Source organism: Stegodyphus dumicola, chromosome X1, assembly GCF_044657685.1.
Source record: "Stegodyphus dumicola isolate Sdum_Otavi_A_Nest chromosome X1, ASM4465768v1".
NCBI classification, from domain to species: Eukaryota; Metazoa; Arthropoda; class Arachnida; order Araneae; family Eresidae; genus Stegodyphus; species Stegodyphus dumicola.
In genome coordinates, this window is record NC_140780.1 from 111,812,361 (window position 1) to 111,828,583 (window position 16,223).

Below are 16,223 nucleotides of genomic sequence, written 5' to 3' on the forward strand. Positions count from 1 at the left end.
ATCGCACTTCTGATTCGACCCATAGATATTGCCATGAGAAAACCCTCCACTTAACAACAAAAGCATGGAACAACAGCGGGATAGCCCTGCAGTCTTCATAGTGGCTCTGTTGTGGAAGTGACAGGAACACATACCTCATCCACCTGCTCACCTGGGGACTACGTCACTTCTGTCATCCACAACGTCTCGTGCCACAAGTGTTCAATTGGCTCAACTAGCCCCAATCAATGAACAGAGTTGAATAGCTCACCAATGCAAACAATCAACCACATTATTGCATAGGCTTAACACACTGCAACAAGTTTTCCCTCCTCATTAGCATACAGATGCTGGGAGAGGGTTATGTCATCTACAGAGCCACTCAGCTATGTAGATGACTTTTTCTGAAATAACTTGGATATTTTTTTGCTATATTTCGATTCTGTGACTCAAATTATCATAGGATAAGGTGATCTGTACAAAAATTAACTTCAAGAGTATATATACCAGGAAGTTTGAAAACTTAAATATTGTCATTCTTTAAACTAAATGTATATTGATTTCAGTGTCTACTATATGCAAAAACTTCTTTTACATTTCTTTCAAACAGTGGTAATAAATCGTGCTACATTGATAATGACAAACTGCTTGCTTCTTTCATTTGAGCATTAAAAATGAATAATGCATAGCTGCAAACTGTGCCAGTTTTTCATCACACAATCTCCTGGTTTTTAATTTTTAGCCTTTATTAAGAAATATGTTTCAGAGCAATAAAGGAAATTTAGTGAACTGATGAATCTTCAATTATACAAATTCCATTTTTTAAAATTACATTTATTCATCTTTTTTATTAAATTTCATTTGATCTGAGTTATCTTAATCGATTGTACACATTAGTAGACTTTTGTGTGAGGATTTAAGTTAAGTCAATATTTTTATAATAAAAATATTTACTTCAATATATGGCATATTACTAAGTTTATCCACACAGCTATTAAATACATTAATAATTTATTTTCATTGTATTTAAAAGTACTTGAATAAGTAAACGCTTTCCTTCACTACTCAGCACTTTCTCAATAAAAAAAGCTTACAAACATTAAATAAATAAATAAATAATCCAAATAACATAAATCTAGAGTATCCAATTAAATGCTTATACAGTACAAAGTCCCAAATCCGGACTCGTCGGGACTTCGGTAATTCCGGATTTGAGATTTTTCTGGATAATAGATCATCAGTTTAAATCTAGTAAGATGGTATGTAGAAATTATAAAATTAAAAATATGAAATCGCAATTTGTGAAATAATGAAGTATTTATGATCTAAAGGGCATCAAAGTTTACAAAAATAAAAGCTTAATATTTATTTGTTTAACTTATTAAACATTTCTTTCAATGTAAATTGTTTAAAGTTGCTTCATTTTTTGTGCTAATACTTTCTCTTTAATTCTGTAGACAGACATAATCTCTTGTTTAGTTACATTGTTGAAGTCCTGTAACTGCTGTTTCGAGAATTCCGACTAACTTGTCTATAAAAATTTTCTCGTTTCCATTAACTTCTCTTTCACTTTCTTCACTATCGGTAGCGGTATTTTCTGGATCTAGAACCATACTACAGCTTTCACCCTTCAAGATATCATCTTCATTTATTACCTCTTCTCCACATTTCTTTAAAAATTCCGTTAATTGTAAATTTCTCCTTTGTTTTGCGATATCCGAAAACCTTTAAAATGAGTGGCTATCATCAAATTTGGCTATCCTTTACTATATATATTTGGCTGTGCATCATGAGCTTGGTGAGTAATGACAAGCTGTTCCGTTAACCCCTTAACTGCCGCAGAAAATGTACAAGATTCCTTTCCCAGTGCCACAGTTTTTCACACAGGCGCACATAGTTTTGCTATGCATTAGGGGGAAAACAAGTGCAAGTTTTACATTCTAAAAACTGTTTACTTTCACAAAATAAAGAATAAAAGAAAAAATGAATGCACGAAATTTAATGTTTTGAGTAAAAGTATAATAAAAAGATGTAAGTATTATACAAATGATGTTTTTATAATAAAAAATGTCCCTAAAATGGAGTTTTGATCAATTCATTTTTAGACCAGTAAAGTTTCATTGTTATCATTGACCAGTATCAGGTTTCATTGTTATACCTTGCAAAATCAGTATGCTTAAAAATACATATATTCCTTCTGAACTGGTTGAATGCCACGATTTTGTTTTTGATTTTTCGTCTACAGGGTGTTGGTTCATATACTCGTCTACAAAACGGTTAGTTTTAGTAAAAATATGAAGCATAGGCAGTTCATCAAAAAAAGGTAAATGGGTTTGAAACATCTGGTATATCTTTCTTTATTCCTGGAACCTACTTCAAAAAGTAAACGAAAACGGAAGACACAGAATAAAAAAAATATATTTTACTCAAACAACACCAGCCAATACCGCACAGTCATTACTTTCACAGCTTTAGACACATCCCTCTCTCCAGCTTCTCCCCACCATCTCTGAAATAGTATCCTCCTTCGCATACTTTGTCAAGGTCATTCTGGTGTTGCATTCCAAAGCTTTTCGAATAATTTTACGGGTAGAAACGCAAAGCAAATGATAGTATTTTGGAAGAGCATATATATATGTCTGTGGCAGTTAACACATCGGCTGAGCAAGGCGCATATATACGCCCACAGCAGTTAAGGGGTTAAATTTTATCTTGCTTCTATCGCATGCCGAGACAATTAAGCCTGAATTGTATTAGTTTAGTTATTTCTTGCACATGCGTAAGGCTTATCAGAATTCTGAATAAATAAATTCCCACATATACGTAAACCTTATTGAGAGCCAGCATAAGATATTTTACTGCCTGATGCAGTCTTTGTGGGTTCTAAATTCTGAGACTCGCTGCAGCCATACGAGCTCTGGCGCTGGTTCTGGGTTTATGTGAATAACAAATCAGTTATTCATAATTCAAATAGCCCTAAATGTAATCTTTGGGTATATGAGTATCATCAACAAAATCTATTTTTAGCATATGGAAAGAAATTTCTGGTAAATTTTTTGTCAACATTTTTAGCGCGCTTAAATTAAATCTATAATCATCGCCAAGCATAATGGTGTCTCCATGCAGCAAAAAACCATCCCACTTTCTCCTGGTTTTCTTGCAAATACCTCCCGGGTCTTAAGATTTCAAGATTGGCAGCTATGATATTATTATGCCAATCATTTGCCATTTCTGTTCCAAAATAGAGAGATTTTTCTTCTCATCCTGTATAGACAAAAGTAATTCAGCAGATTTCAACTGTATTATCCTGTGTTTTATCATATTATCCTGTGTTTTGAGTTTTCTTTTCTGTTTATAGTCTCTTGCATTTTAATAAAACTTTGAGAAAATATATTGCACTCCTTTTCCCTTTTTTAAACATTTTTTTAACATGAACAACTTGCATGAGAGTTTAGAAAATTATGTATTTACAGCACATACTAATTTTTTTGAAAAGATTAGCACCAAGGTCACAACAAACATGGATTTTCACCAAATTTCTGTTGCCTGCTTTATTTATTCTGCTATGTAATTTTCATCTGGTCCTGCTGCTCATTTCCAACATTCTGGGAGCTTTATAATGCTTGATGAAAACAGGATAGCAACTTTCTGTCAAAGAAGTCTTCCAAGTCAAAGAACTCTCTTTTGTTTTTTATGAAGAGAGTTTTCTGAGGACTGAAGTAAGTAGTAGTTGGGCAGTGCAAAGTCCAGAGAATATGGTGGGTGTGAGAGAACATCTCACTGAAACTAGTGGAACTTTCTTTTCACCTTCAATTAAACATAAGGTCTGGCATTGACATGGTGAAAATATAAGAACTGTACACATTGCAAGTTTGAGGCATTTTGAATTGACCACCTACTTCAGTTCTTGCTGATGAAAGTATGTAGCAGGGTTTGCTCTCTGAAGCTTGAAAAAAAGAACTCCTTTGTTATTCTGCTAGAGCAAAAACCTTTTTTAGCAAGAAGACAGGCTTTGCTGCAACCTGCTTTTTGCAGTTCCCCCCCCAAGTCCATTTTGATACTACATTGTTATTTGGAATCCAGGATTCATCACCAATCACTAGTCTTCTGAGAAGCAGGTCACTTTCTTGTTAGTGCAGCAGCTAATCGTACACAGTTGATAGGATACTTAAACTCTATACATGCTCTTATACCTTATTCACTCCAGGTGGTTGTGCACTGTTGGTTTGGGAAGGCTAAGTGTCTTTGCAGCCTCTTGAGCAGTGTGTTGGGTGTTCTGGACAGACATCATCATCTCTTTTGATAGTTGTCCAGTCCTTGCTTCATGTTTCAGAGTCAGATCTCCTTATCCAAACTTTCAGAACCAACAGTTGACTGCCCATATTTTGATAGCATTATCCTTATATCCACTATGATGCCTACAATGCTAATTTTTTTAAACAATGGAGCACTTGATTTCAGATATGCTTATTCAAATTATCCATCCCAAGTGTTTCTCTAAAGAAATTAATGTGGCAAATATGACTTTCAGGCATTGTGTGGGAAGGAGCATGAATATTAAATTTGACATCAGTGCCTTTGCATTTTTCTTCTCATAAAATTTTCTTTAAAATGTTAATAATTGCAACATTTGAAAAACAATAAAAATTTCCTTACATTTTACTTTATATTTAGTTAATATGATTTTGAAAGAAATTTTTATGTGATGATTTTTTGCAATGCATTCTTTTTGGAAAATGTTATTTTTCACAATAAAAATGCAACACCATGAAACTTTTATCACAGCACCATGTTCATTTTCAGTTTCTATTAAGTAAAATCAGTTAAAAGTGCCATGAATGGAAAGGAATGAATGTCTGAGCTAACTTCTGAAATTTCATCAAGACTATTGAAATTCCTAGCTTCTGTCACATTCTCTGCTGGGATAAAGACGATGGGGTGACATTTTCATTGAACCGTCTAACCCTTTGAATAGCACAGCTTTATGAATATGCTCATAAAGGCCTGTATTTAAACAGCATTTATAAGATAAATTTATATAATTGCTTATTTTAGTCCTTATTATCATAAACTCCCATTCATTAAGATGGTATTTACATTAATAAAGGATGGAGGAAGTCAATGTATTTTAATTTATAAGCAAGTATATACTAGGTGACAAAATATTTCATTACTGGATAAGTGCGGCCATGTCACTCAGCTGGTTAATTTATTAAAAGTTTAATCAAAACCTCTCTACAGCTGATAGGGCTTTAGACCATATGATTTTAGAAACTTTAGATTCAGGAACTGTGGGCCATATTTAGGGACAGTAGTTAGAACATAATTTGACTCATTAAAATGGGACTGGAGCACCAGGATAGGCATCACAATACATAGAATCAGGTGTCTGATATTATGCATTAGTGACTCTACAATCCATATCTGACAGTATTCTGTGGGATATAAAACTGATCGTTTCTGGTGTACATGACAGATATGTGCGAATATGATATGCTAATGGGGTATAGCAATTCATTGTACTACTGTGCCATTTGTGCATTCCACATACCATTTTCCTTTAAAATAACACATGGCCCCTCACAGACAGCTAACATCAAGAGGCATCTTTTGCAAAATGCTGAGATGATTTTTTGGTTTCTGTGATCTCCAGGTCTTTCATGAATGCAGGGAAGATGGATTTGGTCCATATGTATGATCTACAGTACTTCTGGACTGAACATGAGTGTTGACTTAGCTAATGACTATGTGACCCAAACTGGCAGTCTCACTAAACTGTCTGTATTTAATTGATTAACACAAGAATCTCCCCCCCCAGAAAGTTGTGCAAAGCTTAATCTTTTTTGAAGTGTTTTTCATGGGAGTGCATTTATGTTTCTGTAGACAGATGTATGTATTTTTCTATGTAATATTGGAAATTATAATGAAATTTGTTATTTTTTTCTAATTATTCTTGAATTTCCATTTAATCAAAAGCATTCACATATGTATTTGAATATAATATATTTTAATTCTTATTTCTTTTTCCACATGTCTCTACCTATGGTAGATCTACAAGCCTGCGTGTCTCGAGTACGACTCGTAGAGGTCTAGGAATGGTTGGCACATCTCTCTCTGCCCAGCCATTACTGCCAGTCAGTAGCAGTCAATCATGTGGTTCAGTTATTTTATCTCATGACGTGGAAGTGCCCTCTGCCTTGGTGACCAGACCAACTTCTGCATCTCAACCATCTTCTCCTAGAGTTAATCCAGAGTCTTCTAGAATGATAGCCAATGGAAGCATATGTATTGATTCAAGGGGTTCCTATTTGGAAAGAAGAGATCTTCCTCCAGGTTTGCTATCCTCCAAATTAAATAAGGATTTTGTAGGAGGTGATCGTCATAGCCCTGATATAAGTATTTACAGTGAGGAAAATTATAGTGATAATTTTAGTGATCATTACTTGTCTGATAATACATCTCATAATTCTTATTCTTTAGACCATAAGCATTCTTTATCAGACAGTGTTGTTTATCAAAACTGTCGAGAAATTTTGACCCATTCAGATAATAAATCTGATCATATTTGTAATATATCATCAGATTCAAAAGCACCATTTGATACTAAACAGAGTTCATTAGGTAGTGAGGGTGAAGTAGCAAAGGGAGAGTTATTGAGTAATTTAGTAAAAGATTTATCAGAAATTTGTAATCAAAATAGTACTGAGGGTGAAGGGACGAATGATGAAATTAATTCTGCTAATGGTGATATAACATATATTTTGCATAAGCTTGATAGATCTCAAAAGTCCCTGCCATCTCTTTTAAAACCTTCTAACAAACCAAAATCTCCAAAACCTGTCCTTAGAGTTGAAGTGGAGCATGCCCTGAAAACACATGGTAGTCCAACATTGTTTGCTAGAGCAGGTTGTTTTTCAACATCCAAAAAGAATAAATTCAATCATAATGTTAAAAATTTAATGCGTAGTAAAACCGTTGACTTTGTATCTGTTAATCAGCTTCCTGCTGCTGATAGCTTTTCATCTCAGGATGATTCTTTGGAGGATTCTGTTGGGAAGGTTCTTAAAGAGTGCAAGAAGAAAAATAGTTCAGACTCGACAAGGAGTAAAGAATTGCTTAGGCATTCTTCCAGCAAGCATAGTTCAACAGATTCTCAGGAAATGGATTATGTTATTTCAAATAAAGATGGCAGTTATTATCGTTTTGCTACTGATGATTTAACTGATAGCATAGAAATGATCATATCTAAAAAACAAGGAAAAGGGAAGCTTTCAAAGTTTAAACACAGTTTATCAAATGTTTCATTTGACGATATGGATTCTGCAGACATGAAGAGTCCTATGGAGTATCCTGTCAGCTCTGAATTTATCTTGGAACCCAATTATAACCATGCTGAAATTCTGAATAAAAGTACTAATTTTGAAGAACCAAAACCAGGTATTCCAAAACCAGTATTAAAAGAGGTGTGGCTAAATCGAAGCTCTGAAGAATATCTCTCCGATTCCTCCTCTGGAAGTGGAATTCTTTGCTCTGGAAATAGTACTAGCAGTTTAGATGATATGCTGCAATTAAGTGATTTGCGGCTTTATGATACCCATTTGTCTTCCTCAGAAGAAGATCCAACTGTTGCAGATGATGATGAATTTGATCAAAGCCATGTAGTTGATTATTATGATGAAAATGCTATCAAGACACTGCAGTCTGAAAATAAAGTTCCATTGACAGCTGTTGTCATAAATGAAAGTGAAAGTGAAACATGCGATGAAAGTAGTCTAAACGAAGCTGTAGATATTCTGGAAGATATCACTGAACATACAGAGACATTTTCAGAGGGAGAAACCGCTCAGATACTTGATGATAATTTATCCTGTGGCAGTACTCGCTCAATTGAATCCATTCCTAGTACGCCAAGCAAAAATAGTTCTTGTGGAAAGGAGATCAGTGCACAAGTAAATTCATCTCAGACATCCTCAGTTCAGACATCTGTATTGGCCCCTACAAGTTCAAAAAAAATTGGATAATCGAACTCTTAAAGTAAACTTCAAAGTCCTACAGATATCATGTGCTATTTATTTTTATAAGAACCATTTAAAAAACAACTTGCACATTTTTTCTGTATATTACCTTCTTCATGTATGTCAACTAATTCTTTTTTTTTTTTTTTTTTTTAATATAACGTAATTAGAATTTAATGTTTCAAAGTGTGTTATGTAGATATTACGAAATTACTTTCCAAAACAGAAAGTATGATGAGCGAAATGGGTATATGCTGGAATCATGCAAAATTTTCTAGTCATTTTTTTTTTCTTTTAAAAGTGTTGAATAATTTTTGCACCATTTTTAATATTCAGTTATAGTATATTTAAGTGCATTAGCACTGTATGTTCCGTGCAGTTAGTGAAAAATTTATTTTAACTGTATAAAATATTTTATATTCATATATGAATCACTGTGAGAAATTGTGGAGCTTCTACAGAAACTGTGATATTTTGCACAGAAAGGGAAGAACAGCAAATAATAAACGGTATGTATGAAACGTATTGGGGTAGCTTAACTGCTAATATTAACCTTTAAATGATGCCATCTGAAGTGTTGTCCTTTGGCTGCAAATGTTATTTTGAATTATATGAAAGAATCTCAAGCATTGAGTTCGATTTAAAAAATATCTAAAAATCTCAGAGAGGTTTTGTGTATTCTGTTTGTCTTTGAAAAAGCAGTCTTTTCCCATATATATTTGTAATATTTATTGATTTGGATAATCTGAACCTTTTCAAAAAATTATTTTTACTGGAAGAGCTTGATATGTAACCATACAGTTTATATTTTTCTGTGATTCATTACGTGACTAAACTGCTACCAGAAAATGCTCCATTAAAAGTACGATTTATCTAAAGCCTTTGAGGCTATGCTAATGCCTCTTTTTTCACATCTAGTCAAAAACTTGTTCAGTTCTTAAATGAATATTATCATAATCACTGAGCATTTGCACTTTCTATGTCTGTACATTTGGATGCATGAGTAATGGTTACAGAAAAAGGTCACTTGTGTCTCAAATGAAAGGTCTGCCAAGCAACTTGTTTTATAGGTGTAAGCAAGGAGTAACTGTATCTCTAGACATTATGCGATGCATATTAATATTTTCACAAATAATTATTATCATATTTATGTCTTTAACCTGTTCTTCAACAGTATAGATTTTTTGATAGGGGATTATGGCTGTACATTCAAGGGTGTCCACCATGGGGAGGGATGCCATCATAAGACTTTTTAAAAGAAACTGACTTGTATTCATGTTATGCATGTGAGAAACCATGAAACTGCCATGGAACCAGCCCCTTCACTGGGATTTAAAACCCATCAATCAGTATTTAGCAACTTAGCTATTGATGGGCAATTTTATACAATGTTGCCTATCAGCAATGATAAAATCAGTGTTACAATTTTTTTAGAGTTGGTTGCAAACATGAAATCATTTACTTCGCAGGGTTAAGTTCCCGAGTTTTGAGACATAAAATTTGTTAAAAAATGATGTAAAAATTTTTGTTCCCCCCCTTATAGTGAGTGAGTCCAGCTGTGGTTTTAGGGCTTAAACCACTTAAAATCTTTCTTAGCAGATGAGTTCTGCTCCTAATTGCTATCACTGCTGCAAACAGTCTTTTATCCCTTATTTATAAGAACATATATATTTTTTTCATTTTGCTGCTAGCATCCTAAACAGCACTGCAGAACCACCTTTGCTTTCCATGGCTTCATTCAGCTAGTATTAAATTTTCTTTTGAGGATCTTTTCTCTGTGATCCTCAAAGGGCTTATTTATATTACCATCTCCTAATTGCATTTCCTTAAATATTCTGTTATTTTCTATCATTGATAAAGGCTGATGCCATGTTTATGCAGATTTGGCATATAGTCTGGCTAGGACGTACAGCATATGCTATTCACACATTCATGATTTAAATCCTAATTTCGCTTTCTAAAAGTTAATAGTTTCTAATCCCTGATTTGGCATTGGGTATTTTTCAGGTATATAATATTGCTTAATCATAATTTTAGACTATTTTTAAATCATGTAACATAGATGTAAAATATATTTTATTATGATTATTTATCCCTTTCTCTCTAGGAAGTTGACTATGTCATAACTTTAAAGCAGGCATAAATTGACTCATCTTCATTTACAGTAGCCATAGTCATGCAAGTGCATTCTGAATATGCACTAACATATTTATATTTAATGTATTCCTGAGGATGTATTTAATTTTTTAATTTTATATTTACATATGTATTTATTTTTTGTAGAATTTATTTTGCATATTTCAGATGAAAGTTACTCAATTGTTATGTGAGGCATATTTTTTAATTTTCCATTGTAATGAAAGAAATTTATGACAAAAGATTTTGTTTTAAGATATAAGATATATATTATTTGTCTTTTAACGTATGTGTTACTCTTTTTAAGCATGTGGATCATGAGCTGTTTCTTTGAAACTTTTTATATAGTTATAACAGCATTCTGCAATTTGTTATTTATTGTATTCTTTCTATTTGGGGGGAGGGAAGATATGGAGTTTGAATTTAAATTGTTATATCCATACATTCACTTGATGATAGGGGAAATTTTCTTTCGTTTGGGCTATTGCAATGCTTTTGATGTAAAGTAACTATGTAATGCCTTGTAAAAAAACTATTATGATTTTATAAATAATATTAAAATGACATACAGCAGTACTTTGAGAATTCTAATTTTGAAAACATAGATGAAAATCTGATGAAAAGGAGGTTTTTCCAACTACAGAGGGTGTTTATACATTTTTAGAAGATTTTGGGGGTTGTTGTGTAATTAATGTTTAAAATGTAAAGAGTATTTTCTCAAATGTTCAGCGTGAGAGCTTTTTTGTTTTTTTTTTCTAGACTATAAGTTTGCATCATGATTCTGTGACGGAAAGTTTTTTCATAAAATTTCCAGGGGTATTCATTTTCATTCTTCTTCCACTACTTTCCAGAGTCCATCAATCATGGTGAGTTTTCACTTGGAAAGAGCTCTTTTCGGAGACTAGATGCAAAATAATCCATACATGAAATGTCAGGGTGCTTCGCAGGAATACGAATAAGATATATTTGCAATATCTGTATCAGTCTTAATTTTTTGAAGGAATGTAGCCATACTTTGACATGCTACATTACCTTGATGAAGTTTCACTCTTTGAAAGTCATTGGGATTAAGAAATGGAATTTCCTTTGTAAATATTGGACATAAAACTTTCTTGTGATGGTATTTTAAGTTGATCTTAACATTTTGCCTTTTTTTCTCATTTTTAATTTCCTACTGTAAATGAATTCTGAAACAATCATAAACCCCTTACTGAAGCTTTCTTTCCATTGGCAGAAATAGGTTGTACATTTTTTCTCTTCATTTTCAATAATAAATGTACCTTTTTTAATTGCAGTCATTTGAGTAAACCCTTATTTCAAACTCATAGTTTATTTCCATTTATCCCCTGCTTAATAGTTTTCGTACAGGGATCTACAGATATCTGCATTGAGCCACATGCCTTGGCAAACATGGGGAATTTTGTTTCTTGGCCTTTTAAGTTGTAAAACTAGGTTTTAGTTATTGTTGCTAATGGTGTATTTAAAGACTTTGCAGTTGATTTCTACATCAGTGGATTTTCTGTTGTTACAACGAGTTAGCTTTAGAAACATTAGAAACAGTACATACCTTTTTAGGGTATTTATGTGGAGTCTTCTTTCCATGTAGAAGTAATAATTAATAGTTTTCCCCGCTTCTGATTGATAATGTTGCTTATTTTTCATGTAGAAATTTTAATACCTGTATTTTGCAACATTTATAGAATAGGAGTATTTCTGTATGGAAAGTCCAAAAACATAGTCTTCAGTCCACAGCTTGTTAACATGTAACATTTTGAAAGAAGTGTAAATTTAAAAATAAAAGTTGTTATTTCCCATTGCTAATCATAAGCTATTGCCAGAAATTTTTATTGCAAAATATTTGCTTTTTCAAAAATTATGTATTAAAATTGTTCTAGAAAGTGTAAACAACCTCTGTACTCTGAATTTAAATCTGAGAGATGATAACATTGATTTTAGAGGAATTCAATGAATGAATGCAACTATGTTTAGGAAAAGGCAGCTATATTAAATGAAGTAATCACCAATTGGGTAGTGTCTAAAAAGACACAGTCTGCCGTCATTAATTTACAAAGTGTGAAAATTTTTACAAAGTATGTTAAGACTATATATGAATCTACAAAATGTATCTTTATTTTAAATTTTTGCTCATATTTTCTGCAGTAAATTTTTTAGACTGATTTAAGATTTCTTTATTTGTATAGCTAATTATGCAGTTCTCAGTTTTATCTATATTTCATTACTTTGAATAATAAAATTTACCAGAAATTTTTAGAAGGCTTTAATTTTTAACAATGAATCTATTTTTAGGAATATATTATTCAGTAAAAGTCGTGTAACTACTTTTGAAGTACTGTATATCATCTTAGTATAATGCTTAGTACATTCAATGAAGTGCTATTTTGATAACATTCTATTTAATATAATAGAACAAGCTGCAATTTTTTTTTTTTTTTTTAAAGCTCAGAACAGTTTGTGTAACTTTGGGTATGTAACATGAAAAAGAATAGCAAAGCTATTTCATTGTTTATGTTTTAAAAGTTATTTGAATTTTCACAGATGCATTCAATATAGTTAAACAAATTTAAGGGAGCACTTTTTTTCGTTAGTGTATTAATGTTATTAACTTGAAAATAAAATGTTATTTACAGTTTGAGAATGCTTTGTATCTGTAGGAGAAACAATACTTTTTTTCTCCCTAGGGAGGATCAAAATTAGTACTTAATGTAATCTTGTAATTCCTTTAGGTATGTTATCAACAGAATTTTATAATGATTATTCTCCAGCCTTTTAAAAGCTTGAAATTATTCAAATTATTAAATAATTTGCAGAAAATTGTTTGGAATTGGGAGTGAACTTTGAACAGGAAAACTCACTCAATGTAATAAATGATGATATAATAATAACACATAACCCCATAAGTAATAAAATCAAAATTCCTGCTTGTATTATGGTTGTACACAAGAAAAAATTTTCTAAAATATGTTAAAAATATTTTTGAGGTTTGAGTGAGTGTGGACAGTCTTAGTGCAGTAATTGAAAATGTAAGTATCGTTTCTCTTTAATCAAATTTAACCTGGAATTACTATCAGAATTAGAGCAATTGATTTATGTCCCTTTTTTTTTTTAAATTTATTTTGTGTGTGTGTATATAGAATGCTGTTTTTGTTTTAGAAGGTATGGGACATGAAAACAGCAATAATTTCATGACTGGCATCCAAAAAGAATTCTCTAAACAAGAATGCAGCCAGAATTTTTGTCTTTAAATGACTAATTCTTCTCATTTGTCATATATGTACATTTATAATTTATTACAAATTCTTTTTTTTTTTTTCTTTCTTTATCTGTCTACAGTAATTTATCACTTATGTACCTCTAATTTATATTCCTCTTTTGGTCACCAATTGATTTTTAGTGATCATGATTAATAGTGTGATCATGATTAATAGTGATCATGATTAATAGATCATGATTAATAGTAAAATAGTGTGATTAGTAATTTCACAGCTCGAAATGTACCTTTTATCTGCTGCAGAAATTCTTAGTCAGTCTTTCCTGTATCATGCTTTACCTTTACCAAATTTCTTTAAATACAGGTATTTAAAGAAATTTGGTATTGATGGTAGTCTCATTTTATACCTTTTTGTTTTCCCACACTGTACTTGTGGCATGGGTTACCAGGTATTGAAAGTAATCACTGTTTTCGAGAGGTTAGTTTTGTCTTGGTTTCCTTTCTCAAATGAAAATATAAGTGATGGAGTAAGAAATGGGGCTGACTTTTTGTTGGAAAAACGTTTTTCTCAAAGTTTGCCTTTGTGAAAAATTATTCTTTTTATGTGTTCTGCTACAATGTCTTTCTTATGCGTACGTATTGGTCTGACTGCATCTGGTACTTCTGAAGACATTTGTCTGATGATAGTTTTGTGACTTCTGGTCACTTTCTTAAAAAGGAAATTCAGATTGACTATCTTGTTTTCTTTGAGTCAAACATCATGCTGGATGCTCATGTGACATTTCCTTTTTCATTAGTGGCGGTCCTTGTATATGCATGTAATGATTTCAAATAGGTCCTTTGAAGTTTAGATATGATAATGTTTCACTGAGGAGGGACAGTCCTGAGATATTCCAGGAGTATAAGAATACTCTGGAAAATGTATATGTATGTTTATAAAAATTCCATAATCTGTCAAATGCCAGGATATTCCCAGAAGTATCCAATGGATGTTCTTAACATGTTGTAGGAACATTGCAAAAATTTAGGTTGTAATTAAAAAGCACATTTGTAAGCGTACCAATATTTAAAGAATTTCTTGCGACTTAATCATTGAAACTGGAAATCATTGTAACCTATTCTTTTTCAGAGCCTGTTCCTTTTATCGAAATAAACAGAAGTTTTTTTTTACAATGTAGAAGAATGTTCACATGAAATATATATTCAGCTTTAGGCATATTCCTTCGAATAGATTGTAAGAATATTCCAAATTGGAATGTACTCAAAACATTCTGTGCATAATTCTTGAAAATTATGAAATTGTCCCTAGACTTGGGCCTGGAAATTATTGCAAAACACTTGGAAATATTTTTTTAATGTTGTCGAATGATATGGAATGAAAATAGAATGTACTTGGGTTATTCCATATTGTATGAGGTAAAAGTAAAAAACTTCTACTAAATGAATTGTATCCTTGTGTTTATTCAATGTATAAAGCATTACTATAGGATTATCAATAATTTTTTTTAAATCAAAATTAATTGAAATTCATTTTGAGGGATAAGTCTAGATTTATTTTCTCTTAATATACCTGCTGTTAATAGTATGATAGATATCTCAGTTTGCCAGTCAGGAAATGTGGCAGTTGTAGTCATGTGTATTCCTATTCAAGAAAGTAGGCACTTTTAATTCAGGAAATGAAATTAAAGAATTGTCTTTCAGTGATGAAAAATGAAATGTCACTCAAATTAATTTAAAGACAAATTATGTTACATCATTCAAAATGTACTAGTAGTAAAAATTGAGAAGCAATCAAAGAAATGGGCAATAAAGTTTTTGATAATAATGATGTTTCTTGAACGTGAAACATACTTCTGTATTTTTCACGTTTTTTGTATTGGTTTAATTACTTTCACCAAAAGCAACATAAGCTTTCTCTCACTGTGGTGTTAAATCTGATACTACTTACAGTATATTTTTAAAGTATAGTTTCAGTGAATTATAAAAGGCTGTTTTTATTGAAAGGCAGAAATTTAATGATCTGCTGTTTTACAATACTTTACAAAACAGAAGCATAATTGATCTGTGTGATCAGAACTTTTTGAGATCGGAATTTTATTAGCTATTAAATGTTAAATTTCAAGCATTAAAACCAGTCACAGTTTTCATTTTCTACGTGCTTTTATCATGTTATAATTAATTTTAAATGTAATTTTGGCTTGAAATTGCACAAAATTTCACTTTTCTGTCTTTTGTTCATCTGTCATTTTTGAATAACCCTTTGCACTGACAAATAAGTGATAGTTTTTTTTCTTATATGTACAACCTTTCACTTTATATTTTATTTTAATAAATTCTGCTTTTATGTGACTTGAAAAATGAAACATAAGAGTTGCAATTCATATTATTCTAAAAAATTTACATTTTATTTCTTCTATGCATAACATTCAGACAATGTGCAGAAAATGCTGTTAATTTTCAGAATATGGAATTTGAAGTTGGTTGCGAATGTATTTGTGATGGTAATTCAGTTCTGGATAAAAAGTCATTGTCACTATTGTTTTGTACTCTTCAACAGTTGACTGCTGCATCTGTCTCATTTATATTACAGTACAAAGTCCGTAATCCAGACGTCCATTATCCGGAATGATCTATAATCCAGACCTCAAAGCCACAAATTTCTTTTTTGTATGTTGTATTGTATTTTTTTTTTTATTTGTTCTATGCATAACATTCAGACAATGTGCAGAAAATGCTGTTAATTTTCAGAATACGGAATTTGAAGTTGGTTGCGAATGTATTTGTGATGGTAATTCAGTTCTGGATAAAAAGTCATTGTCACTGTTGTTTTGTACTCTTCAACAGTTGACTGCTGCATATGTCTC

General features: G+C 31.8%; 1 protein-coding gene across 3 annotated transcripts in view; it reads left to right on the forward strand.

The window, feature by feature from the left end:
• The window catches only part of Cdep (Chondrocyte-derived ezrin-like domain containing protein), a 295,887-nt gene that overhangs the window by 114,215 nt on the left and 165,449 nt on the right, over window positions 1-16,223 (forward strand). For all 3 annotated transcript variants that reach the window (XM_085807133.1, XM_085807131.1, XM_085807132.1), the window contains one exon: window positions 6,029-6,312. In XM_085807133.1, coding sequence (XP_085663259.1) covers window positions 6,029-6,312 — 284 coding nt within the window. The remainder of the gene's footprint in view (window positions 1-6,028; window positions 6,313-16,223) is intronic.